The sequence below is a fragment of the Lipophrys pholis genome (genome assembly GCF_963383615.2).
Source record: "Lipophrys pholis genome assembly, chromosome: 10".
Classification (NCBI taxonomy): domain Eukaryota; kingdom Metazoa; phylum Chordata; class Actinopteri; order Blenniiformes; family Blenniidae; genus Lipophrys; species Lipophrys pholis.
The window spans coordinates 15,947,131-15,974,130 of NC_137640.1; the positions used below are offsets into that span (position 1 = coordinate 15,947,131).

The 27,000-nt window shown below is 42.1% G+C and overlaps 2 protein-coding genes across 4 annotated transcripts; one reads left to right on the forward strand and one right to left on the reverse strand.

Moving 5' to 3' along the window:
• The first annotated feature begins 7,615 nt into the window (after nucleotides 1–7,615).
• On the forward strand, nucleotides 7,616–19,937 carry tab3 (TGF-beta activated kinase 1 (MAP3K7) binding protein 3). 3 transcript variants are annotated; one of them, XM_080473498.1, is made up of 8 exons: nucleotides 7,616–7,849; nucleotides 8,575–8,746; nucleotides 12,930–13,012; nucleotides 14,815–16,063; nucleotides 16,734–16,894; nucleotides 16,978–17,071; nucleotides 18,160–18,243; nucleotides 19,076–19,937. In XM_080473498.1, the coding sequence occupies exons 4-8, from the start codon at nucleotides 14,926–14,928 to the stop codon at nucleotides 19,219–19,221; spliced, it is 1,623 nt and encodes a 540-aa protein (XP_080329624.1). In that variant the 5' UTR covers nucleotides 7,616–7,849; nucleotides 8,575–8,746; nucleotides 12,930–13,012; nucleotides 14,815–14,925; the 3' UTR covers nucleotides 19,222–19,937. The 3 variants fall into 3 exon arrangements, with proteins under 3 accessions (XP_080329624.1, XP_080329623.1, XP_080329625.1); XM_080473497.1 differs by lacking the exon at nucleotides 12,930–13,012 and having other exon boundaries at nucleotides 7,639–7,849; XM_080473499.1 differs by lacking the exons at nucleotides 8,575–8,746; nucleotides 12,930–13,012 and having other exon boundaries at nucleotides 7,654–7,849.
• Nucleotides 19,807–26,470, reverse strand: tmem47 (transmembrane protein 47). The gene is made up of 3 exons (XM_080473500.1): nucleotides 26,021–26,470; nucleotides 21,725–21,865; nucleotides 19,807–21,525 (listed from the first exon to the last, which is right to left on the reverse strand). The coding sequence occupies exons 1-3, from the start codon at nucleotides 26,244–26,246 to the stop codon at nucleotides 21,347–21,349; spliced, it is 546 nt and encodes a 181-aa protein (XP_080329626.1). The 5' UTR covers nucleotides 26,247–26,470; the 3' UTR covers nucleotides 19,807–21,346.
• Nucleotides 26,471–27,000: the final 530 nt, after the last annotated feature.

A 27,000-nucleotide genomic window follows, 5' to 3' on the forward strand; every position in this document is an offset into this window, starting at 1 on the left:
GACTCACTAACCAAACAGGCGTCTGGTTAAAACTCTTGAAAATTTTTATGCAAGACTTTTTAGGAATAGGAGATACATTTTGAAAATAAACCAATAAAAATAAAGCAGCAATCTTCACAATGCTGCTTGGGGATGGTTGTCAGACTCAACAATCATTGAAGATGTACGGTCATTTCTCTTTTGGAAATAATATGCTGGGGATAAATGACACAGTAAATTAAAGTTAAATAGTTTGAGCAATAACTTACGTATGTCTCCCTCTAGAGCAGTTAATGTTTTGGGCATATTTGGGCAAAGGGCCAAAGATTGTTGTAATACCTTAAAGTTGAAATCTGAGAGTCAATATGTCCTTGGGAAAAAAAGACTAAAAAGAAATATTAACGTCGAAATCTTGAGAATACAGTGAATACGGTGTTACGTGAATACGGTGGCAAGGTAAAAGTCAATAAACACAACGGCCTTTAGCAGTCCTGAGCAGATGTACATGGCGAGGTGGAAGGATGTACTACATGTAGTATTCTATTGTACATGTTTGAGTATTTTCTTGGTTGGTGTATCATCATTGAAGAGTGTTTTTCAGTTATCATTCTGATAAAGACAAGCGCATGTATTCTAATGTTGAGGAACAATGATGCTTTATGAGGAAGAAAAGTGAAAAGAGTCGTGAGGGATCCCAGTGATGGAAGTTCATGAAAACTGTTGAAAATATTTGCATACAAGTGGCAGGTAGCTCTACACGTTCCCTGAATCAACAGCAACATAGGAGTCAATGTCCTGTGATACATAAACTGGTACTCCAGCTCATTGGAGTTGCTCACAGCCACAGCAGCGATGAACCTTCACTTTCAGAAGATGCCGATACACCAATTACTTTTACAACACCTTTGATCTGAATGGTATAAGATAAGCTTTTGACGTAGGTCATAAATTGAGGGGTGGCCAGAACTGCAGTTGACAACACTTGTCTCACAACAAGAAAATCTATATTTCAAGTGCAGTTGGGTGACCTTTCTGCATGGAGTTTGCATGTTCTCCCTACAAGCATGGGTTCTCCGGGAGGGTTCCAGTTTCCTCCCACAGTCCATGTATTTAAGATTATTTATGTTCTAAATATATAGTGAATAGGTGTGAATGTGAGTGTGCCTAACTGTGTTTTCTGCCCTGCATGATGGACTAGTATCTGTCTAGGTGTTCACTGCTCTGAACTGCTGAGATCTAGAATCAGCTGCATAAAACGATATGATGGATGGATGGATGGATGGATGGATGGACGGATGGACGGATGGACGGATGGACGGATGGACGGATGGATGGATAGAACTGTGTGCAGTTTCCATGTTCTCACTGTGAATGCATTTTTTTTTTGTTTGTTTTTTAATGCTTGTTAAGTTGAATGCTGATGGCAAATGGCCCGAATGTGTATTGTGTTTCTCTGCATTTGTCGTATGTTGGACTGGTGATGCTGGTTGATAGACTGGGATTAAATTATGGTTAAAAGTTGGATAAAGTTGGCAGAGAAGATGAGTGTGAGCTGCATTTACACAGTAAATGAAAATAACAAGTGCGCTTTTTCCGCTTTTAACTCCGTTTAAGGCAAAACTAGGATCTGGGTCCGGTCGCTGAACTCTCAGGGCACTGCAGGCTCTGTTCTCCACTCTTAGAGTCCTGCAGGGCAACAGAGACAACAAGGGGACTGCTTTAAATAGCACCACAGCTGTGGTAACTAATCAACACAGTCACGACAGCTAACCTGAGTCAGACTAGGACTTTGCCTCAGCTGCTGCGGCACAACCCCGGACCCCCCCAAATGAATATTTTTACTATGGTAAAGCCCACGCCCCCTGCTGAAGGGCCAGCAGACTGGCACAGCAGGTCAAAAGTGTGTCATCTGCTATTGGGTGAACACACCTGTCCTCACCTATACTGAAATCCCTTTTAACTTATTTCAGCGGATATCAGGGCACATCAGCGTACATAGTGGATCAGTAGGACTGTATAACATTTCAAAATGAACAGTGACTTCATCATTTACGGCTAAGTTGCACCCAATGATTTGAGATTTCAGGTTATTTCTTCTATTGTTGGAGGTTTATTACAAATACATAATCGTTTATGACTTATTTTTCTTTTAGAGTGGTACTATAAATAATTGCCCATCAAACACTGTGTATATCTACAATGACTTCCCTATAATAACGTCGTACCAAAGAAAATCATTTGGTATTTCAATAATGTCAGCCATGACACTCCACGGCGGTACGTAAACTATCATATAAATGTTGTTCACATAATTTAACAAACATTTAACATGTTATTTCAAATAAATCTTTATTGTTGCCAATGTGACTATAAATGTTAACTGTAAGCATGCAAGTCTGTCCTGAGGCATCTACATACAGTATAATGAGTGCACTTTTCTAATACTTTGCACATAATGGTTAGAAATGCTTTATTGTCTGTCTTTTGTCTACTTTCACATTTGGAACCGAAGTGAAATTTAAAGCTGCTAAAGAGGCAGACCACCCGTCAAAGCGAAAAGGCAAATAGGCAGACGTAAACTCTAAAAAGTTTGGCTTTATTTCTAAAATCAGAATGCATTGTGTAAATATGAGAAAATCCAACATTGTAGTATTTTTCTCTGTACTGTTGTTTCTGGAAGGTTCTTTCTTGACACACAAAGTAGGACGTAATGTCATAGTTTCCCAGCTGTGATTGCCGACTTCTCAGCTGTCATGAGAAGGGAAAAAGCTTGTCCGCAGAACAGGTGCAGCCTGCAGACAAAGCCAGCAAAGGTCTGGCCAAACAGTTCAAAGGCACGCAGCAAATTCATTCAACAGAGAGTGAATAAAATAAAATAAAATAAAATAAAATAAAATAAAATAAAATAAAATAAAATAAAATAAAATAAAATAAAATTTAATTTAATTTAATTTAATTTAATTTAATTTAATTTAATTTAATTTAATTTAATTTAATTTAATTTAATTTAAAAAAAAACTCACAATATTTAGAAATAGGCTTACTGTACAAAAGAGGTTTAGCTATACGATGGCCCAAATTTGCCTTTGAAACACTGACTTTGTTCATTCTGTGCTTCACAAAGACCCAAAAGTACAATTATCTTGAGCTTTCAGAAAATCTGAAGAGCTGAGTGATTGTAAACAATACACTGTTTTCTGTTATTTCCTTTAGGTGTACACACTGTAATGCCGCTTTAACTAGCATTCCGAACATAAAAAACAAATGACAAATGACAAATAACAATCTTAACTCAAACAGAAGTCAAGAGTTACCCTTTCTGAAGACCCTGAACTAAATGAAATCTATTACCCAATTGTGAAATCCATGAGTTTTAAGTATTGAATTGTGATCTTCAATGTTCGCTCCAGAGAACATTCTACCCTCACAGAGCTCCAGTCAGGTTGAAAAAATACATCAGTCCAACACAGATCTTGTTTTCAGTTCAAAGACTATGGCAGAAGGTCTGTCAGCATCCAATTGAGGTGAACCTTATTTATTGCACTGGGGAGTCGACTAACACCATCCAAAGATGTCCATCATTCCACACTGATGCCAAAATCTTCATAATTTCCTGTTTCACGAACCCTTTCATGGTTATTCATCCAGAGTTTCTGCAGGTCGTTTAGGATGACCTACCACGTAATATCCTGAGTAACAAAACTGGTAGCATGTGAATAGTAAATGATTGCTTAGTCTTACTAGAAACTGAAAGTGGATTAAACGGCAGATCACACATTTACAGCATTTTAACTCACTGAACTGGACAGACTCAAGATTAAGTAATCATTCATGCACCGCAGATGGGGTACATTTGAGGTCAGAGTCTGGCCCACAGGCGCTTTAACACATGGACTGCAGAAGTAGAGATTGAAATTAGATGACTGACTCTCCTGTTTGTTGACTTTTAAGCTCTCACAGGTACCACAATGTGGATTCATAAAATACATTTTAATGGTAGACATCAGAATTTACATCACAAAGTTATTTTTAGAATTGTTGGATATTTATTATGACTATCGGTACTTAGTAATTCATTTTGTGTTTGTTTTTGTAATCTCAGGTGTTGCTGTGGAAGCTATTCAGCATTAAGGTTTGGGGATTTCTTATCAAAAATCACATTATCGAACACGATCCTTATGACACTCAAGCAAGAACATTGTAGAATACTCTAGTGACAGTTCATCCAATTAGACAGCAGAGACTGACATTATCATTTATTGACACAAGCAAGCCTACAGCTATACATTGACTGACTTCATACTCCTGAAATAAAAGTCTATCATCAGTGATAAGGCAATGCAAAAACTCTTGTGGACTTGGGCTCTTATGAGGTTAAAATTCACATGCACGTCCATCTTGAAAGATCATAGTCATAACAATATTCCCACAATTATCACACAGAACTTTAAAAAAATTTAAAAATTAAACACTCTACTTCGATATAACCCATCCGTGGTGATTTACACAGTATTTAAGCACATTGGAAATACTGTAGCTTTTTAAATACTGTAATACACTAAACAGTCAAATCTGACAGCGATAAAACACAGAACTACAATGTGAGCAGCAAAACAAAAACAACATTAGAAAAAAAAACCCACACTGGTTCATGGAAGACAAACCAGTTGACTCTGAAGGTTGTCTTAACTTAAGTACCTTTAATTGACAAACACACTTAAACCATGACTGATGAAAATGACAACACAAATAAGCATTGCCTTGTCGCGTGAAAACTATGACTAGAGTTCATTGCAAAATAAACAGAGGCAGAATATGTCATGCACCTTTTGCAAAGTCTCCGAGTGTTAGTTTTTTTTATAGTTTCACGCAAGAAACACCTTTCCTCACCCAAAGCCATGGCAAGTAAGAGCGCTGCAGCACCCCCTGTTGGATAGTAGAGAACCTGCAACGGACAACTTAAAATCGATAACAAAACAACGTCTCCTTCGCTGCAAATCAGAGACAGAATAAAGGCACATTTTAGCTGAGAATTAATATTAAATATTGTTAGTATTAGTAAGTACTGTGATTCTGGTTTGTTAGTACAGTTGATGTTTTAAAATTCTAATTTGGGACTGCTGTGTGGTTAAGAATTAGGACTTGTATGGACTGCAAATGGCTGGTAGTGTTTTATTTAGCATCCCTAGTGTGAATCTGAAAGTTATAGTCACTGGTCTTGCTTGATAGCTCCACCATTCTTCTCACTGACAGAGATTTATCACAAAACATGTATTATAATTTTTTATAAGAAATCTTCTATGGGTGAAAGCTCCCCACAAGTTGCCCCCACAGTTATATGTCCTCGAATACAGTGGAGCGGCATCTTGTTAGGATGAGTTTAAGTGCAGGTTATTTTTCTTCAGTTTTTTGCAATGTGACTGTAGCTGTCAAAGGTTATCAGGGGAGGAGAAAAACATTTTCTCTTTACACTATGTTGACCCCCATGGCACTGCCTTTTTAGCCAATTACACCATAGTTAAAGTAGAACTTTAAAGCGAGTGTTTACCTTTCGTTACGCAATCATGCCACTGTCTGTGCTGATATCAGCTGAAGGATGCAAAACGAGGTAGGAGTGCTCACCACTACGCCACCATGCGGCACCATGGGTGTCCTGCAGAGGCTCCAGGACGTGTCTGGACAGTGGGCATGAGAAGACAAGCCTGCTAGTAACAGTCATTACAGGATTTTATTCCACTTACTGTTATTGCACGGCAATCTGTACATTTTAAACAATTATGTTGTATTTACAGTACAAATCCAATTATAGGATAACATCTACTAACTACTGTGTGTTACAATCAGCCCACCAGGGGTCAGAATCACTATTTACAGTGTTGTGACTATCAGCTCACGCTCCTGTGTCAGAACTAGTTACAAGTCGTGCACAATGATTTTGGGTCAGATGAGTGGACTCTTGACTGCTCTCACTTTTGCAAATTCATACAAGCATGTGAAAGGAGGCAGATTATATTTTTGGGGTAACACAGCAAGAGCTGGACAAGCCTTTCGTTGAGATTACAAGCGGAGAGCTCCTCCTCCTCTGTATAGTTCTGTGACAGAAATAAATACTTCCTTCCAACACCAATGTGCTGAAATAAATCAAAATGCTCTTCAGTTATTGTCATTTCCCTTTATTGTTTAAACGATTATTTGAACTTCTTTGAACTGATATCCGTATCGATTGACTTTGGAGGTTTCCTTTCAAACCGATCTCATTGAGTCTTTCTGTGTTCTTTTAAAATCTCAGTTTAAGGCTTTTGGCTGCAACACTATTTACAACAGGCAACAGTCGACAGGCAGCTTATAATCATCCAACTTCCGGAAATGTTTAGTGAACACTTTGAGCCATCTGTGTGCATTCACTTAAGAAGAGGCTGAAACCACCTTGAATCTACAAATAAATAGATATACATTTGCTTTTCTTTTAGTTTAGTTTTTTTGTTGTTGTTATTGTATTTAATGTGTTTATTAAGTCATGATGCACAATGATTAGTGTGCATATAAACAGTATCACTGTATGGAAAGACTTTTGCCACAGAAAATGTGAATGGCCCTTAACTGCAAATTCACCTTAAATAGATAAAATTGCAAAAATTATATAACATGATATATGACAAAGTGTGGGACTATCCATCTATCTATCTATCTATCTATCTATCTATCTATCTATCTATCTATCTATCTATCTATCTATCTATCTATCTATCTATCTATCTATCTATCTATCTATCTATCTATCTATCTATCTATCTACAAGTTAAACATGAATAGAGCAGATGAGGGACAGCTAAAATGAAGCAGTTTACAGATTAAGCAAAAGCAGCCATTAGGAGGAGAAGAGGATGACCTCAGTCTCAGCTAAGATTTATGGAAAAAATGAGTCAGAGGATAGCATTAAATGGAGTCAGATGATCTGCTGTGGTGACACCTGAAGGAAGCAGCTGATATATAAAGAATAGTTGCACAGTGTGGTAAAAATTTAGATTCAATTAAAAAATTAAGTCCTCAGGAAACAACAAAAGGCAAAGGCCCTTCTATCCATCTTCTGTACCGCGTCATATCTTATTCAGGATCACGGGGTGCTGGTCCCAATACAATGGGAGACGACAGGACACACACTCACATTCACGCCTATAGAGGCAAGTTGGCGGTCACCAATTAACCTCACATGCATGTTTTTGGACTTTGGGAGGAAACCGTGTGTGTGTGTGTGTGTGTGTGTGTGTGTGTGTGTGTGTGTGTGTGTGTGTGTGTGTGTGTGTGTGTGTGTGTGTGTGTGTGTGTGTGTTTACAAAAACATTAGGAAATCTGCTTCCAAAAAGTCCCACTTGGCCTGAATGTCAGCGATGGGGGTGTGGGAGTGCGCAACTCTCTGCAAGAAGACTCCTCTTCGCACACTTTGGCAAACCTCTGAAAACATAATCAGTTTTATATTAAAACAGGAAATATTGTCGATGTGGCGAAGACAGTGAAGCACTCATTCTGCCAATGTTCTGCGCATTTCCGACAGTAATAGAAAAGTGGAGCGATCGGATTGAGAAAAAAAAAAAAGAGGCGTGAAGGCGCACAGCTCAGACGCATGCGCAGTGCCGGTGCGGTCCGTGCGTTGAGCTTCCTGCTCCGGCAGCTTGTGTGACAGTGCGGCGGTACAGACTTCCAGCTCCGATGCAGCTCCGCGGCCTCACTCTGGAATGCCAAACTACACGTTTTTCTGAGTTTTTAGAAAAATCCAAGAACAGATAAACGTCTGTGCACCGCTTCGGACGCCTCATAGCTCTCCTCGGGACGGCGCAGAGGTCCGAGATATGAAGAACAATCGGAACATACGGTACGTTTCTTTTCTTATTTTTATGAAGTGGTTAGAAGCTAACATTCAGTGGCATTTAGCACAGTTAGCGCGCTAATCCATCCCCCCCCCTCCCCCTCCTCCTCCTCCCGGCTTATGACAGCTGACCACCAGCTACGGTTAGCATTAGCCACGTTAGCTGGCAGCCAGTTAATCTTATTTTGACAGAGAAGTCTGCCTTCGCTACTCGCGTCGTTGTTTTGGGAACAGGTGACTTGGGACGGTGTCTCGCGGCTGGCTGCGGTACTTCCGGCTGCAGTCACACGGCACACAGGTGCGGTTGTTGGAGTGATGCACGCGAGCTAACTGATGCTCGTGGCTAGCCTTGCTGGCTAGCGATGGTATGTCGTCGTTGCTTGGTGCACCAGTGCGGCTAAACAAACAACAACAGACCGACAGGTAGCTGGCTGGTCAGCGCCTCCCTGCTAATTGCAACCAAATACGTGCAACGCCGAGATGTTTTGTTTTTCTGCTCCTGTTTCTCCCCTGTGTTTTTACTGTTTCACTTTTGACGGACACGTTTTTGCTAACTCGGGCCGATACGTCTCACGGAGACACCGTATAGTAATTGATCTGTGCGCTCGGATTAGTGCTGACACATAGTTCTGCGTGTGGCAGGCCAGCCCTCCGGGCTGGAACGCTGCACACTCGTCCCCAGTACGTGTAGCTTTGGTCCTCAGCTTTCTCTCTGTTCTTTGCGTCTCCAGGGTATGAGAGGAGATCGATCGTTTTGGTGTTTAAGGCTTCGGGCTCATTGAGTCTCCGTGTTGGCTCAGGATGGCGCAGGGGGGCTCTCAGCTCGACTACCACATCCTGCAGGACCTCAAGCAGCGTTTCCCCGAGATCCCAGAAGGGGTAGTGTCCCAGTGCCTTCTGCAGGTACACGCACATCCACTCTGCACTCCTGCATAATCTTGATAAATCTGTCGGGAAATTGCATGATTCATTGTGTAAGATTTTAGCTACATCACTTTGACCGTGAAGGTATTGCCTAATGTTCATCTTCCTGAACCAGCATGCAACATTGCAAAGCTTTGACGAGACAAATTCATGTTGCACAGGTCACTATAGTGGCTATACCAGTTTCACTCCCTCTCACACAAATGGCTTATTGGCCAATCCCATGGCGGGGACTTATCTTATTCGGACATGAAGATGATAAGGTGCTGAAATTTTAAACGAATTTGATAAGGGTACAGAATGATGACTGAAGTCACTTTTGACATGGCATGGTTGTTGGTGCCAGATGAGCTGGTCAAAGATTTTCAGGAGCTCCTGATCTACTAGGATTTTCATGCACCTGTGAACAGAAGTTCCCAGGGGGCAAATGGTCTTGTTGATGCCAGACGTAAAGGAGAATAGTCAGACTGGTTTGCAACAGTAACTCCCATAACCACTCACTACAACCAAGCTATGTAAAAGACCAACTCTGATTACACAATAGGGCTGTGCATCTTCACTGGTCTCACAATTTCATTATGATTCTCTTGTCCTTGATTCCACGATGCATCCTCAATTAATAACTGCTCATTGCTAACTGTTCCCATGAGTAGTTACAACAATAAATACTAAAATGTGATCAATACAGTGCAGTGTACTTCATAAGATTAAAAAAATATTTAAATGTTAACATAGATGTCTAAACTTTTATTTAAATTGTAACCCAGGGATGCACCAATACCACTTTTTTAAAGTACGAATAAGAGTACTAGTTTTTTTTATCACATGCCGATACAGAGTACCGATATGAGTACTTATTAAATGCCATTAAGCCCAATTCATACTCTGTATGCAAACATATGTGAAGGCAATGTGTTGCCACGAACCAGCACCGAACAGGTTCGGCGTTGATGCTGCATCATAGAAATGACTAAATGACTAAATGGATTTGAATCTGGAAGAATTGGTTGTAAACAGCAAGAAAGCATGGATTCATCTTGCCTTGTCAACAGTTCAATTACATTTTATTTATTCAATTACATCTACACCGCTGTTGTCTCAACAAACTTTTACAGAGACAAGTTCAACAATTCCACTTAAGCAAGCATAAGTCTTTGTAGGATCAGGCTCAGAGGTGGAGACCTTCGACTGTTCAGGTTGGGGTTTGGAGACGAAGAGAGAGAAAAAAGGATAGGACAGAGAGCAACAGGTTGTCATGAATGAACTTGCTGCAGACATGATGGGGGAAGGAGGCTCAGAGCACGTACTTTCACTTCCACTTTCGAAGATCCTGCAGCAAGGTACAAGGAGAGAGGAAAGGGTACAAGAATGTGGCATGACTCCCAGACAGTATTCCAGATTTATAGTCCATATTGGTAGTTTTATAGTTGAAATTAACCCCTAAACGCATCTAATTCATCCTCTGTCCTTACGAATGGCAGGTACTCTCCATTGTGTTGTTGTTTACAGTGTTTTGTTCTCTGCAGGCATGTATGTCAGGGTTCTTAACAGGATTTTCTGGCAGTGTGAGAGTGGGACCACTGTAAGAATGCGAAAGTTAACAAGAAAAATCAGTGATGCCCCGTGTGTGTTTGTTGTTATTGACACACTTTGAAAGCAACATAATTGTGATAATATTTACCTCTGAGGTTGCGCAGGAGCAAAGGGTGCAGGTGAATCGGTCTTTAACACTGTACGCACGGTTACGTAACCATAGTTACGCTGAACTGAAAGACAGCGTAATGGCCCCAATTACAGCATCAACTTCACAAGTGACAGCGAACCCATCAGAAATACTTTATAAATCCTTTATTATTGTACCATAGCTCCACCCAAAATGAATAGGATAGAAGTCGAGGTAATGTAATCAATATCTCAGAATAAAAATCAAAACAACCATGGCATGCTAACTAAACCGTTTTCAGCGTTTCTGCTGTTGCTGTGAAAACGCTAAACTAGAGGTGGCCAATCCGCAGCTCGTGAGCTTTGACTGTCAGTGTACGTTTCTTCGATCTATTAACGGGGGTATAACCGATCAAAACATCTAATCGAACCCGAAGCTCCAGCGATAAAATCAACAACACTAACCACTAAGCTACCAGTGCGCCGGTGATGGTCAGAATTCAAACAAGGATTTTGTGACCGCGTTACCACGTTTAAAAGACCAAATTGGCTCTTTGTAGTACCACGGTCATTTTTGTGGCTCTTTGGCCTCTGACTGGCTGGCCACCCCGTCCTAAACCTCTGAGATGAACGAGGCGTTATCACTTGAAATGATGTCGTGTAAAAAGGAGGGGGTGAGTGAGATTTGAGCCCCTTAGTACACCACAACCTGGGGGTTGTTGCTGACAATATACCATCTTCTAATGGCTATTTCTAATGTGGACACAGGCCACGTTGTAAAACTCAAATCAACGAACACTGGTTTGTTGAACATACTGAATTCACATGGTCTTCAGTTGTCAAATCTCAATTTAATAGAATATCTTTGGGATATGAAGAACGTCCTATATATGCAGCAGACAAATTTGCAAACATTTCAATATAGACCAAGTGTTTCCAGCACCTTGTGCAATGTATGGCACCAGGAAGTAAGGCAGTTTCGAAGGCAAAAGGGGTTTTTCAGTCCAGTACTATCAAGGTGTCCTTAAAGTTTCCAGTTCGTGTTGAAACCATCGAGCTGCACAACATTGATTAAACATGTAATAGGTGATGATGCTGAATATTGCAATCACAATATGATTTGCAAATAGTGAACAAGCACAAATGCATTTATTGTTGATGTGTTTATCTGGATATGTACTTCTGAATACATTTTCTCTTTTCTTTTCTTTAAACTAGACTTGGCCATGTTTGTTTGTTTTTTTTTTCTTTTAAAATTTTCTTCTTGGTCACATGACACCTGTACTTCCCACCAGCAGTGTTTCGAAACTGCAACAGGTTGTTGACTTTTTCAATTATTTGTTCTTAGTTTTTATGATTGTGACTTCTGCTGGCATTCAGTCTTGCCTCTAGGTTTTAAGTTGGGTTGAAAAAGATTTGATGAAATCTGAACTGTTGTAAACACAATCTCGGGAAAGGGGGACTGATCTTATTTTTCGAAGTATATTGACATACATAGAACAAAACAAACCATTTTGGATGGATTATATAAGTATAATATTAAGGGCTCAAAACACTAACTGATTTAATCAATTAGAATCGATTATTAAATTGTCAACTAATTTACTCAGATTAGTTTGCTTGCTTTTTTCAAATTTTCAACCAATCTGTTCTCGCAGCTACCAAAGTGTGGCAGTCATGAGTGCCCTATTGCTGTAATCCTCCAGCAAAACAGGAGAAGCATCAAATGAGCCACAGCACAGTCAATAATTTCAGCACAATGTCAGAGGCAGATTTTGAAAGATCCAAGAAACAGAAGGAAAGAGAAACATTAGAAGAGAAAAAGTTACAAATAAAAGTCATCCAAAGTGTGGGAGCCCTTCACACCAAATGTACGAAAAAAGACGTCTGACCTGCAAACTGAGACAAGGTTGAGACTGCAGTATATATTTGCGTCCAATTATTGCTCATTAAACATTAATTAAGTTAGTTTTGAGCTGTTTTACTGAAATTATTTGATCAAATGTGGTAAAATGCATAATTCTCTTCAGTTTTTTTTTTTAAATGAAAATATGTTCTTAATGACCTGACCTGACCAAATAAAGGCTAATCAAATATTTTGTATTTAAAAAAAAAAAGATTAATCAGAACAATCAATTGGCAAAATATTGTTTGGTTGAAGCCCTAATAAGATGCTATTTTCCTTCTCGCTCTGAAACTTTGAGAACATATACAAAATCCAGTACTTTGTGAGGTGCCTAAGAAATGAATGTTTCCTTTCATGAAGCTGCCTGATGAGACCGTTTCCTTCCCAAATATCTCCACGTATAGGCCTGAAGTAAATGCACTGTCTTTAGTCTGTAGTCCTTGCACTACCGACGGGCTGTACATATCCTTATATCTCTTGACACATCCTCCAAGCATCTGAGAGAGAGAACATGATGTCTGGATTAATTTCATTTATGATGAGAATGAAAAGCAAAAGCCCGGATGTATGTGCCCCACATTTTGTTTCTTCTAGTAAGGTCTGTAAATTCAAGACATCCATCAAGGCTTCACCTCACCCAGGATGCAGTGCCATCTGTTTACTAGAGAACAGAGGAGGTAATTATGAGAAAGTTATTAGTTTTTCGTTTGACCGTTAGTAAATTTGTAGAGTGTTATTGAAAAGCCAACATTAAACCGGGGGAAATGTACAGTAACTTTAACATGAACGCCGTCTTCACTAACTGTATAACTAAGTTGTTGGAAATCTGTCCGGAAAATGTCAGTTAGCTATATAACAGTATCTATATCCGTCATTACGCTTACCGTTTGTGTCGTGCTGTTGTCCTTGAGCTGACATTTTGTTATGAACGATGCTGTAGTTCCCTTGCTCTAACATTAGCTTTCGGCTCGCATTGTGGAGTTACTTTATTCATCAGCAAAAGAAATACAAAACAATAAAATGTTCAGTCCGTTTCACTGGCAAACACTTTGATTGGGTTGAAGTCTTAAAGTCCTGAATTATACTAACCGCTGTCAGAGAAGCAGGTGGATATTTAGCAGCTGATGGTGTTTTTTTTTTTGTTTTTTTTAGCTTTTTGTTTGTTTGTTTGTTTTTTACAATTTATTTTTTAATCACGTGGACACCAACACTTTCCTTTCTGAAGCGGCTTCTGAATGACGTTCAAGGAAACATGCAATAAAACACATCATTCTGAAGAAAGCCTGTTATATCAGGGTGACAGGGGAAACTGATGCTGTTAAGATGTTTTCTTTGGTGTTATTAAGATTTCACGTGGACACCATGACTGCAGTGGCTGTTAGTTGGGTATAACAATGAGGACTAAGTGAATAGGGGGTGTGCCTGCATCAAGTGGGGTACGTTATCTGCCATGTGACATTAACCAAATCCTGCAAGAGATCCCAAAATAGCTGGTCATTGTGTGCGTCATAGATGTAGAAGAAAAAAGATCATTCACCACAAACCATATTCTTGACTGTTGTAACTCAGCAGGTGTACTGAAGTTGTTTGAGCTCAGTCCGTGTGAGTTACACGCATTCAGTAGTGTGAGTACGCAAGACAGGCCGAAGGTTTCTAATTTCTGCATGACACACTGGCTATGAGTTGCAGGAAATGCAATGCATCATTTGTGGTGGTGTTTTTTTATAGCTTGAGGTTTCACTGTGCCCCTTAAATGTGTAAAAGAGTGAAGAGAGAGGCAGCCCTTGCTTCTTTGCACGCACCACTTTAGATCTGTTGCAAGGTTACAGTGCTCTTGATGAATCTCACATCCTGTCTTTTGTCCATTTGGAGATCTTTGAATCCAAAGATGTCCACATGGACAAAAGACCGCTCTCAGACTTCGGTGGGATTTAAACAAAGCTGCAACAGAAGGTGCCTGAAAGTTGGTAAAGGCTGTTTAAAATGTTGACGGTCGGCTTGATTAGTTTGGACCATACTTTGGATGAAATCGGTCGCACATCCACAAATGGACTGTAAAAACACTGCAGTCACACCATGAACCAAACCGGACAAGTGTAAACATGCATCAAGTCATTATTGTATACTGTGTACTAGTCCTTATGGTAATTATTCTTTCAGCTCAGATTGATTTTTGCTTTACAGACCTTCTTAAATTGCTGCTTTCCTTTTTTATCAGGTTGAGCCACATAAAGATGGTGAACTGTTGGCACTGAATATACTCTCAGACAATTTTTCTTCTGTGGTCTCTGTGTGTAAACTTTTATGAGTAAAAGTTACTCTCTCAGTGGGTTCATTTGTTATACAGCTCTCTATGTATTTATGCCATATTATGTTTAGACTACTTATAAGGTGATACTGATTGTTGTGTCCTAGATAGCATGATGGTGAAATGAACACAATGAATACAAGTTAATAGTCTTGTCTTTGTCTCTCTTAGAACAACAATAACCTGGATCTCTGCTGCCACCTGCTGGCTCAGGAGAGTAACAGATACCTGTATGGAGAGTTTCATCACAGTCCAGATGAGGGACGGCTGAATCGAAACCACATGCTCCACATTAGTCTGGGCTACCCAGGCTCGGAAGCAAGCAAGTCAAATGGAGGCGTGGCGGGGGCAGGTCGCTCACTTGTGCACAGCACCAGTGATAGTCACATTGAACCCCAGCGGCCCAGCTACCCCGAGCCATTGTCGGCTCCTGCGACCATGGCCCCCTCCACTGGATATAATCCTTTCTTCATAAACGATCAGAGCCGCTCTGCCAGCACTCCCACCCCTCCACCCACCATGCAGGGCATGTCTCCCCGTTACACTATGAATCCTATAACAGTCACTCTTTCACAAAGTATACCCAATGTTCCACAGGCTCTGCAGATCCCCCCTGGCCACTACCCTAACAACACGAACACAACCTTGTACATTCGACCCTCACCCTCCCAGAGTCCACAGCCAGCTCCCTGGCCCTCCCCAGGGGCACCTGTCTATCAGCATCAGCAGTCCCCCTACAGCACCCCCACATATGGCTCACCTTATAGCTCTCCCCAGCACCAGGTCCAGCAGCAACCCCAGCCCCAACCTCAACCACAGCTGCAAGCCCAGCACCAGCAATATGTCTACCCCATTAGCTCTCCAACTCTTCCGAGCATGCCGTACCATCACCAGCAACAACCTCAGCAACAGCCTGCTGTCTATCGGCCGTATCACACGAAAGGTTCCCTCAAGAACCAGATAGAGATCACGCTGGAGGCTCAACGACCACGCAGTAACTCACCGGTGCACACCGCACACCCCCAAGGAGCGCTTTACATGGCTACCAGCCCTTCGCCCAGCTCCCCTTCGAGGGGGGTCACATTGACTGGACCTCCAGGCCCGGCTGCATTCCACCCGGGGATGTTCTTGCAGCATCAGGGCCCTGCGAGGCCTCGGCCAGCCTCCTCCCCTCAGCCAGGGCAGTCAGCCTATACGTTCAAAATCAAAGTGTCCCCGGGAGGCCAGGCCCAGAGGCCACCAAGCTCACCTCCTGTGGCTGAAGCCGAGTCTCTGCTCAACATCGTGGACCAGGGGGAACACAATGCTGCGCCTCCACCCATCCTGCCCATCTCTGCTCTGCCAGGGAATATTGCCAATCAATTCCAGCAGATGCCCCGGCGTTCAAGCTCAGGCTCTGATGACTATGCTTACACTCAAGGTAGGTTGTTCTCATATTTGTCATGTATTACTTGATTTGCAGGGCTGGGCTCGATGTAGAGTTTCATGTTGAATCTGAGTTTGACAATGTGCTGTCAAGCACAGTGCTTCAGCCAACCTTTGCCCTGAGAAAACCCCAGGATCAGAGTAGGTTTGTAATTTTGTGTTTAATCTGCTCGCTTTGTTTGTGTGTTTATTCAGTACGCCAATAGAATATTAAATATACTTAAGTCATTATTCTTGTAATTGCATGTTAATAAATTCTAAAAAAAAATGTATTTGATAATTGATGGTTACAACTACAAACAACTAACTCAGGGAGATGTCCCATCTTTGTGTGATGAAGAGTATAGGAGTAATTATTTCAGTAACCAGTAAACCCAAATGCCCAACTTTATTACTTTTATTAAGATGCACATCATTTCTTTTTAACAATGAGTGATTAGTCTTAATTTAATGCAATGTACTCCTCAGTGTGGTGTTAAGGTGCTGTTATGTTGGCATTTGTTAATACTGTTTGATCATTTCTTTCTCTCCTTTGAATAAATGTTTTTGCTGTTTACATGCCCTCAATATCTATCACCCCTTGCGTGATATCAAAGTCAGTATACTAGAAGTTGTTTGCTGTGTTTTTCATTTTATATGTCAAATATTTGTGTGTTTCTTTCAAGCTCTTCTGCTCCATCAGCGTGCAAGGATGGAACGTCTAAAGAAGGAGCTCCTGCTAGAAAAGCAGAAACTGGAGCAGCTGAAGGCTGATGTCAACAACATGGAATATGATGCTCTTCAGAGACGCTTTCGAAGAGTCAATGCAACCAGTCTTATCCCAAGAGTAAGAACTGAATGATGTGCTCGTATGTATATGGTTGGGTTTTTTTATAAGTTAACTGGGTTGTGTATTTGTGCTGCTTGCAGCCAGAAGAGATGACACGATTGCGGAGTCTGAACCGGCAGCTTCAGATTGATATTGACTGTACCCTGAAGGAGACCGATGTATTGCAGTCGAGAGGTACGCGCACACACATAAGTGCACATTCCTACACAAACCTTTTGAAGTGTGTCTGTGATTTATTTGAAAGCATTGATCTTGAAACAAACCCAGCCCGGAAGCAGATAAACATGTGGATTCATCACTGTCAGTGACAGACTGGTCTGCAGTCGGGTCTAGTGTGCTCCATGCTTGACCCCTCGGTGTAGTCCAAGCAGTGTGACTGATACTCGGTCCTTGTTGATTGCCTCTGAAGCTGATGCTTATATCAGTTATGCAATGTCTGGAACTGAGTTGAAATCATCCGTTTACCAGGAGTCCTGATTTTGGAAGGCTAATAAAGCCTGTCTGGCAGCAGGCTCAAGAGTGTGACCAATTTGCTTGCAATAAGCCCAGTGCTACAAAACGATTTGGTGTTGGTCCTCCTTGACAAAAAGTTCTCCAAACTATTGGTTATCTTGATTGTGGCAGTGCATGTTGTGCAGCTTTCTCTTGCAGAGTAAAAGCCTCTTTTGCTTGCCTACAAAAATTTCATTGACATTAATTATTAATACTGGTTTATATCAATACTGGTTTGTGTTGGTACCATCGTACCTTTAAAAAAGAAATGTAAATAATTTCATGGATGCCGCTTGCAACAAAAAGCTTTTTCAGCAGGATAGTTGCATTTGCATTTGGCTCGCAGTGCATCCTGCCCATGTCCACATGAAGACTATGGCAGCTTCATACGTAGAGATGAACTGCAATCCGGCATGTTCTGTTTGAGTAACGTAGACATTTAAATGTCAAACTACTGGAAGGTGAATTTGGAAATTATATCAGTAGTTATTTTGAGTGGGATAACACTGTTTCTGTTTCAAATCATTCTTAAAGTAGAGTGATTGCACATGGATACCTTTATTTTGCTAGCAGTCATGAAATGCTCCTGTTTCCCAATCTCTGTGTGCTCTCCTTGCTCAGCGGGTGACGGGGGTTTTCTCAGTAATGCTGTCTGGGTTTAGTGGCCGGGGGGAGCAGCTAGAAGCAGGACGTATTGTATCCTGGCTGGAATGGGCGCTCCTAAACAAACAAATTAAACTTCTGTATCTGATTTCTGCTTTCCTCCACAGAAAAGTTTGACCCCAAAGGAAAGAACAACTTTTATGACAATATTCGACCTGGTCCAGTAGTGCCACCGAAATCTGGGAAAAAAGGTGAGAACGGCTGCTTTTTTTCAGAGTGTGAAAGTGAGTCATTGGGCTTTTTGTTTACAAAATGGATGTGAATGTGTTTTACAGGGGAGAGTCATGCATTAATATTGTTGCCAAGATACAGATTTGGGTTTCAGTGAAAAACATTCAGTGCTTCTTCTTTCATATTTGTCTTATTTGGCTTCCAGCAAAGGGAAGATTTGGGACAGTATAAAAAGAAGAAGAAGAAAAAAGCAGGACTAATCTTTATTGACGTTGGGCTTTGTTGGCCTCCACAAATCTGTTGGCGTGAAATCAAGTCAAGAAACCTTGTTTTCAGTAAATGCCCACGTCCATCAATATTTATGCTTATATAGTTGATGAGTCGATGCGTTCCTCGCGTCTGCTTAAATCACAGCCGTGGTTAATTACAGCCCGAAGGTAACTATGCCTAAATTGTTCCCATCATATAATAGACATGAAGACGGATGACTTACTGTTTCACTTTATGAAAGTAAAACCGACATAACCCAGACATGAGCGCTGCTGTTTTGTATTTGTGGCACTCTGCATCACGGTGACAGTGCTGGAGCCACAGGACCCGTGTAAACAGTTGTCAAATTCAATCACAATTTTTGTTTAGTTTGTTCTTTTTCTTTTTTAAATGGCTCACGTACTGAAACGTTAATAAAAAACGTACCTATATATAGTGTGTGTATGTGGCTCTTGAATGAAGTTGACTAAAGTTTACTAACACTGCTCCTCCAACCCAAAACCTTTTGTGATCCTTGTCCTTTATCATCACACCAGTGCGCAGTCCCTTTTTAATGGCGTATGTACACTGTGTTGTTGTCAGATGGGGAGCAGAGCTCCAAATCGGTGCCCAGGCCTCAGAGGGACGAGGACTTTGAAGGCGCGCAATGGAACTGTGAAAGCTGCACCTTCCTCAACCACCCTGCACTCAACCGCTGTGAACAGTGCGAGATGCCACGCTACACCTGAACTTAGCGCTGTATTACACGCCCCACGCCTCCCACCCTTTTCACATTTCTTGGATGCTATAAGCCCCTCTGCTCCAGAATCGGTCTCAAGGTCTTTCCCTGTCAATCACTATATAAGCCCCTCCTACCTGCTGAGGAAGAGCCAGTTTCCTTCCGTGCCCTCTGTTCCTGCTCCCATCCTAAACTTCTTTGCACTTTGACATTTCGTTCCTTTTGAGGATGATGAATCATTTTCAGGACAATTTGAGACTTCTCTCGTGGCAAACTTATGAAGGAGGGAGCGATGCAGCGCAGCTTTGGTGGTGGTCGGGCCAGGTTCGGAAAGGTCAAATTGATTGGAGGAAGAGGAGCGGCTATGGTTTACCTAGCGAACATTCCACGCAGGATGAATGACTGCCCTGTTTACACAACTGTACCCATTCCTGAACTCAAAATGGAGACAAATTCACTTAAATCCAGGACATCCGACACCCTCTGACTGTGGCTCTATAAAAGTTCTGACTAATGCGAAATGTAGACTGTACACTGTATCTGGCTCCGTTTTAGAGCTTGTTTCACTGAAAGAACACTAAAGACATTTGCATATGAGTATATTCCAGGTACTTTTATGCATATTAAGCAACCCTGTATTATGTGTTCAAGAGATGTCGATTTCCTGTGCAAATGCCTCAACTTGCTGTACTTAATAAAGGAGCTGATTCTATGTGACTTTATCGCACACGGTTGCAACACTTGTTATATATTGACCGATGTTCCTTTAACTCAAAACAATGTGTTGTTTTTCTTCAGTCCATGTTTATTATGGTATGATCAAACCAGCACAGCAGCAAACAGTAACACCATGCACACGCTCACTTTAACTGAGGTTGCAAGAAGGATAAAACAAATATTAGTGAGGGGGATTGGAGTCGAGGGTCATTACCACAATAGAGGTTGTTTATCACATGGTTTTCTTCAAGCTTCTCATACGCAACACTGGTGTTTCCTTCACTACTGTTGTTATTGACCGTAGCTTTGAAAAACGGAAGTGTTCTACCATTTTCAAAGACTGTCCCTCTTTCCGGTGGAAAAACAGATGAGCTCTTAATGGTGCCCGCTCCACTGACAGCCTTTATTTGAGAGTGGGAAGATAAGGAGGCATCACATGGGGACGTCTGTGAGCACATGCCGGTTGGTATGATCATGCGGAAGGGTACACATGCTCAGCAGACCTGGTCATTTGCCATCTTCCCTAATTTTCTTTGAATGAACATTACATAATATGTACTACATATACTTGCATATAATACAAACATTTTCCCAAGAAGTAGTGTGACTGGGCTGAAGGATTGTGGGATAGCTTATCTAGTACACGTTTTCCTCAACAGTGATATGTTTTGTAAGCTATCTGGAATGTTTGTATAGTCTAAGCTAAGGTAACCTCTGTTTATTATCAGTATCCCTGGTTCTTTATAAGGTTTAAATAACAGGATAAACATTGTCATTCCACTTCAGCTCTGTGACATGCTTCACCTATTCTTCTATACAGCAGAAAAACAAAAACGTTTGGCCATGTTTTAGATGCCGTGTATAGTGGGAAATGTAGCATGTATTCCCAAGGTGTAGCCTGTCTTCCTCACTTTGTCATCCTCAGGATATCACTTCAATGGGACATCTTCCTCTCCACGTTTACAGCAGCCATTTTCTTGAGCGGTTTGTTAGTCCACCAATCTGTCCGTATGGGGTCGGTGGATCCATCTGTTCTGTCCAGATTTGCCTCCCAAGTACAAGACCTACTGGAGTTTCACTTAAAGGGGACGCAGAATTATGTGACTAGTGACATTCTCTCCCAAACAAACCTTTCTGGGTTTTGGATTTCTTTCCTTGCTGTTGGTTGTGCTGCCAAATTGCATAAGAGAGTTCAGGGCCTCGGTCCAGGGAGTGAAGATAGTCTTTGAGACAAAAAGTTCACAGTATTGAACAAAAGTGTTCCTTTCCAGTCCTGAAACTATCAACAAGCACATGTTTTTTTTCTATAGCTAGCCTGTGGTTGTGCACGATGTAATAGACAGAGATAACCTTTTACCATGTGGACAGAGTGAAACAGAGTCCAGGTTTCATCTTCTTGTCTGACTTTTCTTTTTTTTTTAGTAGTAGTCTTCATAGTTCTTGGGGTTCAGGCAATATAGGATGGCACCTCCGAATGAAAATATGGTGGATCCCCAGGCCAGGCCATAGCCCCAGTTAAACTCATGGTACACTCTCAGACTGACTGTTTCAATGAACTTGATGGGGAACAGCACCAAGCTGCACACCTGAAGCACCACTGCAAAGGAAAGAGATACAAAAAGGTATCAAAAGAGAAGGATTCAACAGTAGGTTATAAAAACAAATAAAAAAAATTGGATGGCATTCAAGCTATAAACGTCCAGTTTCTCTTTCTCCCTCGAGAAGATGCAGTCGTTATTTTACTTTGTGTACTTTAGCTTCTCTTTCTTAGAAAAAGACACTACCTCTGTACATACCTGCAGAGAACAGCATGATGGCCACGGGTTTGTAACAGCGACTCCTGGAGCCAAAGCACAGGGAGACGAGCGCAACAAGGAAGGCATTCAGGGTGAGGCCTGCACCCCCAACCAGCAGGGCCAGTGTGGCAATCTGCCAGTCTGAGACAAACACACACAGGGACAGAGACAGAGAGGAGGGGGGGGGGGCAAGGGAACGAGGAAAGCCATGAAATCACACTGAGATAGAGAGTGACATAGGTAGCTAAAAAGAGCTTACTCGAGAGAGCTGTGTGTCTGTGCTGTAGACGGTGGGGAGAAAAGTGGAGGGATTAAAGGTGAAAGAGACAACAGAATGGGTCACAGGCTATAGTGGTGAGCCAGAGTAACGCTGCAATGTTCAATCCCACACGAGGAAAATCATTTCTGCCTGTTACTGCCCGTGGTAAATTACCACAGTGTAAACAAAAACTATTTGTGGTTCAGGGGCTTGAGACTGCTCCTCGTGCATATTCTGAGAAGCTGGTGATGGCTCATACTGTTTTGATGTGAGCCCCTAGGGATCTATGGCTAGTAGCAGATGAAGAATGTGAACCATGCAGCCAGCAACCCTCCAAACCAAGCACAGCACTTTTGGTTTGACAAGGAAACAAACAAATGCACACACGCTTGGCTACGCAAGAATTTCCGTGGTGCAATAATGGATCCCAATGCAGCACAATGACTGAACGTGATTCTGTGAGGTGGCTGAGATAATGAGACACCCCCCCCCCCCGACCCCACCCCTCCACTCCAGTTGATGTCAGCTCAGCAGCATTCTCAGCATTTCATTCAGATTTACTCCAAAAACACTCAAGTGGGGAAAAAGTGTCTTCTCAATCTTGCTTACGTCCCTCGTTGGAGAGGAAACAAAACTGCTTGCAAAAAAAAAAAAAAAGAGAATGAAAGCACAAGGTTGGCTTTTTGTTTGCTTTGTGTTGTGCAAAAAAGAAAAACCCCAAGGAAGCAGCACACTTTTCTGAAAACAGGTAGTAAGAGAGTGTATTAACCATGAGACACTAACTGTGGATTGTTGACACACAGTTTATGTGATTGTTAAAAGATGAAGTATCTTCGTAATGCCACTGTGAACTGGTGGAAACAGGAGCTCCGTGTGTAAAAAAAAAAAAAAGTCTCCGGATATTATGACAAGGTATTTGATTACACAGGAGGAAATAATTTAGAGTACAATGAGTGAAGAAAAAACAACAACACAACGACCATGAAAGGAGAAGGGGGATCGGTTGCTGTTCTTCAATTGTACAGTGGCTGGAAAAGTTGACAAATGACTGACTTCCGTTCAAATATGTTTCATCTACATATACAAGATACATTCTATTATGTAGCCCCGGAAAAAAAAAAAAAAAGATTAAGCACTGCCAAGAATATTTCCTCATTGAGGCAGAACATCATTAAAACGTTCACTCGCGGGGAGAAAGTAACAGGACATAAGCTGCTTAAGAAACAGTCCCCACTCCTGTTGGAGTGAGACTTTATTCCAGAGGCCAAGCAGCTCAAATATAAACAAACATCAACTACTTTTGACCAAATATGGTTCAAGATTTAGAGTTTAAAAATGGGCTCTGTCACCACAGGATGTTGGAGAGAACCCACAATGAGCCGAGCACCCGTTCTCTTCGACCGCCAGCTTGCACAACGCCAGGCCCCCTTAAAGACTGAGCCCCTGACATTCCCTGTCACAGTATCACTGGCCGCCTTGAAGCAAACAAGCCACAGTCACTTGACCTGCAGTTGTCAACTCTCATCGCTGCTGAGAAGTCTTCTCCGGGTCAGTTTGGTGCCTGAAGCTCAACCAGTTAACATCTAAAACCGTTATCAGTACCTTAGTGAACAGCAGGGTACAGAAAGTCATCTCATCACAAATTTGGAACAGACCCTGTGAGCCGTGCAAGAAACACAGCCAGAGTCAGAGTGCTTAAAGGCTTTGATGAGCAGGAAGCGCCAAACTATTAATCTGAGCCCCGCATGTTGACAGATGGAAAAGGAGATACAGTATGCAAGATCCAATCTGAGCATTAATTATGGTTCCCTGTGTGCATGTCAGAGACTGCTTAAGTGTTTATCGAAAAGATCCTTCAGGGCCCCAATTCACTGTCTTTGTCTGAGACAATGGAGGAAGATCTGTGTCACTGAAGTGCCGCGAGTATCTTTCCCGCTGTCACACACATTCAGCCTCACTGTCAGGGCAGCAGGATGGAGGAGTGTTTGAAGCAGGATGATCGTCAATCAGAGGTCTCTGGTTCAAGCCCTCCGTGTCTTTGAGCAAGACACTGAAACACAACCGTCGTTGTAGTACCAATGCAGTGTTGTGCCTGCTTGTGGTCTCTGAGGCAAGACAGGGATTGATGACGTATTGCATTGCAAACGTGCTTTGCCACTGAGTTGGACTCAGTCACACGTTGGCTCCACATTCGCCTCCTCATCTCACACCAACATGGCATCAACATGTTCTGTTCTTGCATTATCGTTTCAAATTCCTAACCCAGTGACATTTTACACTTGACCTTCGACTTACTGCTCAGGTTCGTGGGAGTGAGTGTGTGTGAGACGGAAAGAGAGAGAGAGAGATGCCATATGTGTGTAAATTTAAAATAGTTAAGCATGTAGTAAGACAATATCTCATGTTTGCCCTACAAATTACTGTGGTTTTCTGGGCAGACACACACGTAGTCCTTGCAGAACAAGAGCGAAACATCTGAGTGGCCAGCTGGTGTTTCAAACTAACAGGATTTATTTAATGCCCAGAGCATGACACTGAGGAAATATTGGGGGTTTGAAGAAGGGGTAGAGACTGATTACTGGGATTCAAATCAATAGGCCGAGCCAAGCACAAGCCTGAGGAAATGAGAAGTTTGCTGTGTGCATTTACTGTGGTATGCTGATGCCGAGAGCTGAGCGCTGACATGGAGATTTTATGTCTTTATATGGCACCAAAGTGCACTTTGTCTGCGCTGACAGAGAAGGAACGGGGCCAGTGTGACCCACAGTTACTCATCTCAGACCGAAAGAAAACATTTTGTGAGACTACCAAAACACAGTACATCACTCAGCCAGCAGGAGTCGGCCAGGCAGCTAAAAATGATGTGTTTCTATAAATATATATTCATACAGGAGCACACAGACACAAGTTGCCCACAAGTAGTCCATGTGAAAGATGTAACAGGGTTAAAAAATATAACATAAATCCAGGTTAATACGTGCGTCTAGACAACTTTCACTGCCCTGTTATTCCCCACAATATTAAATAATTAAATGCTGCGGTTCAGTCTAAAGACTATGTGCAATATTAAGTTAGCATCAGTGTCAGCGGGAATATGTGCCACCCAAAATCCTTTCCTTTATAAGTCCAGTTGTAGTTGCTATTTGCATTTGAACGGGGCCTTGTTACTCTGCCTTCACACTGATGGACTGGGTTGTTTTAAAGTCCAGAAAGATTCCTATGTTATCATATACATTTCTGGAAATATGGTATACTTCCAGAAATGCCTCCACGGGGAGACTCTATGAAGAAGTTCCCCTAATAGAGAAAATCAGCATTTTTAGAGTGCTACACTTGTTTCCCTGGTTACTAATCTCCAGGCATCTGGATCTCTGGGGAGCTCTCTACTCTGCTGCCCTTGCTCCTTGGCCGGTGAAAAAACCCACACAAAGGCTCATTTTGTAGGCAACAAAAGGCCAAATGAAACCCCAGCTGGACTGCTCCCGGCGAGGCGAAATTCCCACATCATCCCGTGGCGCACAAGGAAATTGTTGGAGGAAAAAAAAAAGAATGAACTAGTCCAGAAAGAAAACCAAAGCATACATTCTTTATCAAACGTCTAGACTTTTTAAGACTCGGGTATAAAGTCCCCCACCTCCCATAATCGTTTAAAACCTTCTTAAAAAGCAATGTGCCGCTCATTGTTCACTTTCTCATTTCACCTAAAGTTTAAATTAAACAGGCAATAGCTAATTATAAAGTAATTAACATTTAGCGCTCTCTTGAGCTATGTTTAATAATCGTCATCCACAGAACAGATGGTTCAGCGGTGCAATGTCTGCGGGGACTCTTTGTTATCCCCCACTATCACACTTTCATTTGAATACCAATGTGGGTATCGGTCTGCATCCACAATTCTGTCTTTTCAGGGGGTAAAAACGTCCACAAAACTACACCACCCGACTGGATTTTAACTTCTAAACAAACGTGGTGGTGGGGATTCATCCCATAGGGATGGGGTGAGTGTCATTGGATGCGCACCGGAGCGTCTTTCTCACCAGTGGCCAGCGTGCTGTTGCAGGACCACTCCACGGAGCTGACGGGCTTCCAGCAGGACACCCACAGGGACAGGTAGTACTGGTCATCCGCCGTGACCCACGCCGGGCTCAGCATCGCCCCGACGTCCAGACACAGTGCGAGAAAGACGCACACCAGTCCCACCAACTTCAGGGGCGTCAAGGCGGACACCCGGACCTCCTCTGTGCCGCTCACGGATGAAGCCATAGCCCACCTAAAGTGTGTTACTCATTCAAAAAAGAAAAAAACAAGAGCAGGTAGAGAGCACCATGAGTGGCGTGTGTAGTCCCTCGAGGCCACGGCCGGAGTCAGCGTGGACTTGTGGTTGCCCCCCCACCCGGGTCCGTGCTGCGGGATGGGGAGCGCGCGCTCACTGTGCGTCCAGTCCCGAGGATGCTGCTGCCGCCTCTGTGTGGAGTCGACGCTCTGCTGATGGGACTGTGCTGCACACCACTGAAATAACACGGAGCTGCACCTGCTGGGTCCTAGTGCCTAGTCCAGAATCCATGAAGCTGGCGCTCGTGTACGGACCCAGAATGTGGCCATTATCAGTGCCACGCTTACCTCTGAAAGACGCACGTGGTTAGAGTAATCATGTCAACATCCTGGGTCTTTCACTTTACAAAGCGAAATTCACTCATTTTAGTATAAATGCTTTTTGTTATAGTAATGCTTTTTTGGTAGAAACATGTATAAGTCTATGTGTTGTTGTTCTAATACAGTGAGTAAACACCAATCTCATTAGGTGTGTATGGGATTTGTAGCAAGGTATCTCATTTTGTTGCTATTATTACGAAACTTTTTGTCACCGTCAGAACTCGTGCATTATACGTTCTGTTTTTAGGCGTACTTTTTTATATTCAAAAATGGCACTGGTCTCTAACCACAAAATTCCCAAGAATTGTGTTTATTTACAAATATATAACAATATAACAATGTGAACTGAAGAAATCACATGAGC

Excerpts from the sequence above, each read along its gene's own strand:
- tmem47 (XM_080473500.1), bottom strand. The coding sequence starts at position 26,246 with ATGGCTTCATCCGTGAGCGGCACAGAGGAGGTCCGGGTGTCCGCCTTG. Across the intron at positions 21,866-26,020 it reads CAACAGCACGCTGGCCACTG|ACTGGCAGATTGCCACACTG; the intron begins GTGAGAAAGACG and ends TGTTTGTCTCAG. Across the intron at positions 21,526-21,724 it reads CATCATGCTGTTCTCTGCAG|TGGTGCTTCAGGTGTGCAGC; the intron begins GTATGTACAGAG and ends TTTCCTTTGCAG.
- tab3 (XM_080473497.1), top strand. The coding sequence starts at position 8,645 with ATGGCGCAGGGGGGCTCTCAGCTCGACTACCACATCCTGCAGGACCTC. Across the intron at positions 8,747-14,814 it reads TGTCCCAGTGCCTTCTGCAG|AACAACAATAACCTGGATCT; the intron begins GTACACGCACAT and ends TGTCTCTCTTAG. Across the intron at positions 17,072-18,159 it reads CGATGTATTGCAGTCGAGAG|AAAAGTTTGACCCCAAAGGA; the intron begins GTACGCGCACAC and ends TTTCCTCCACAG.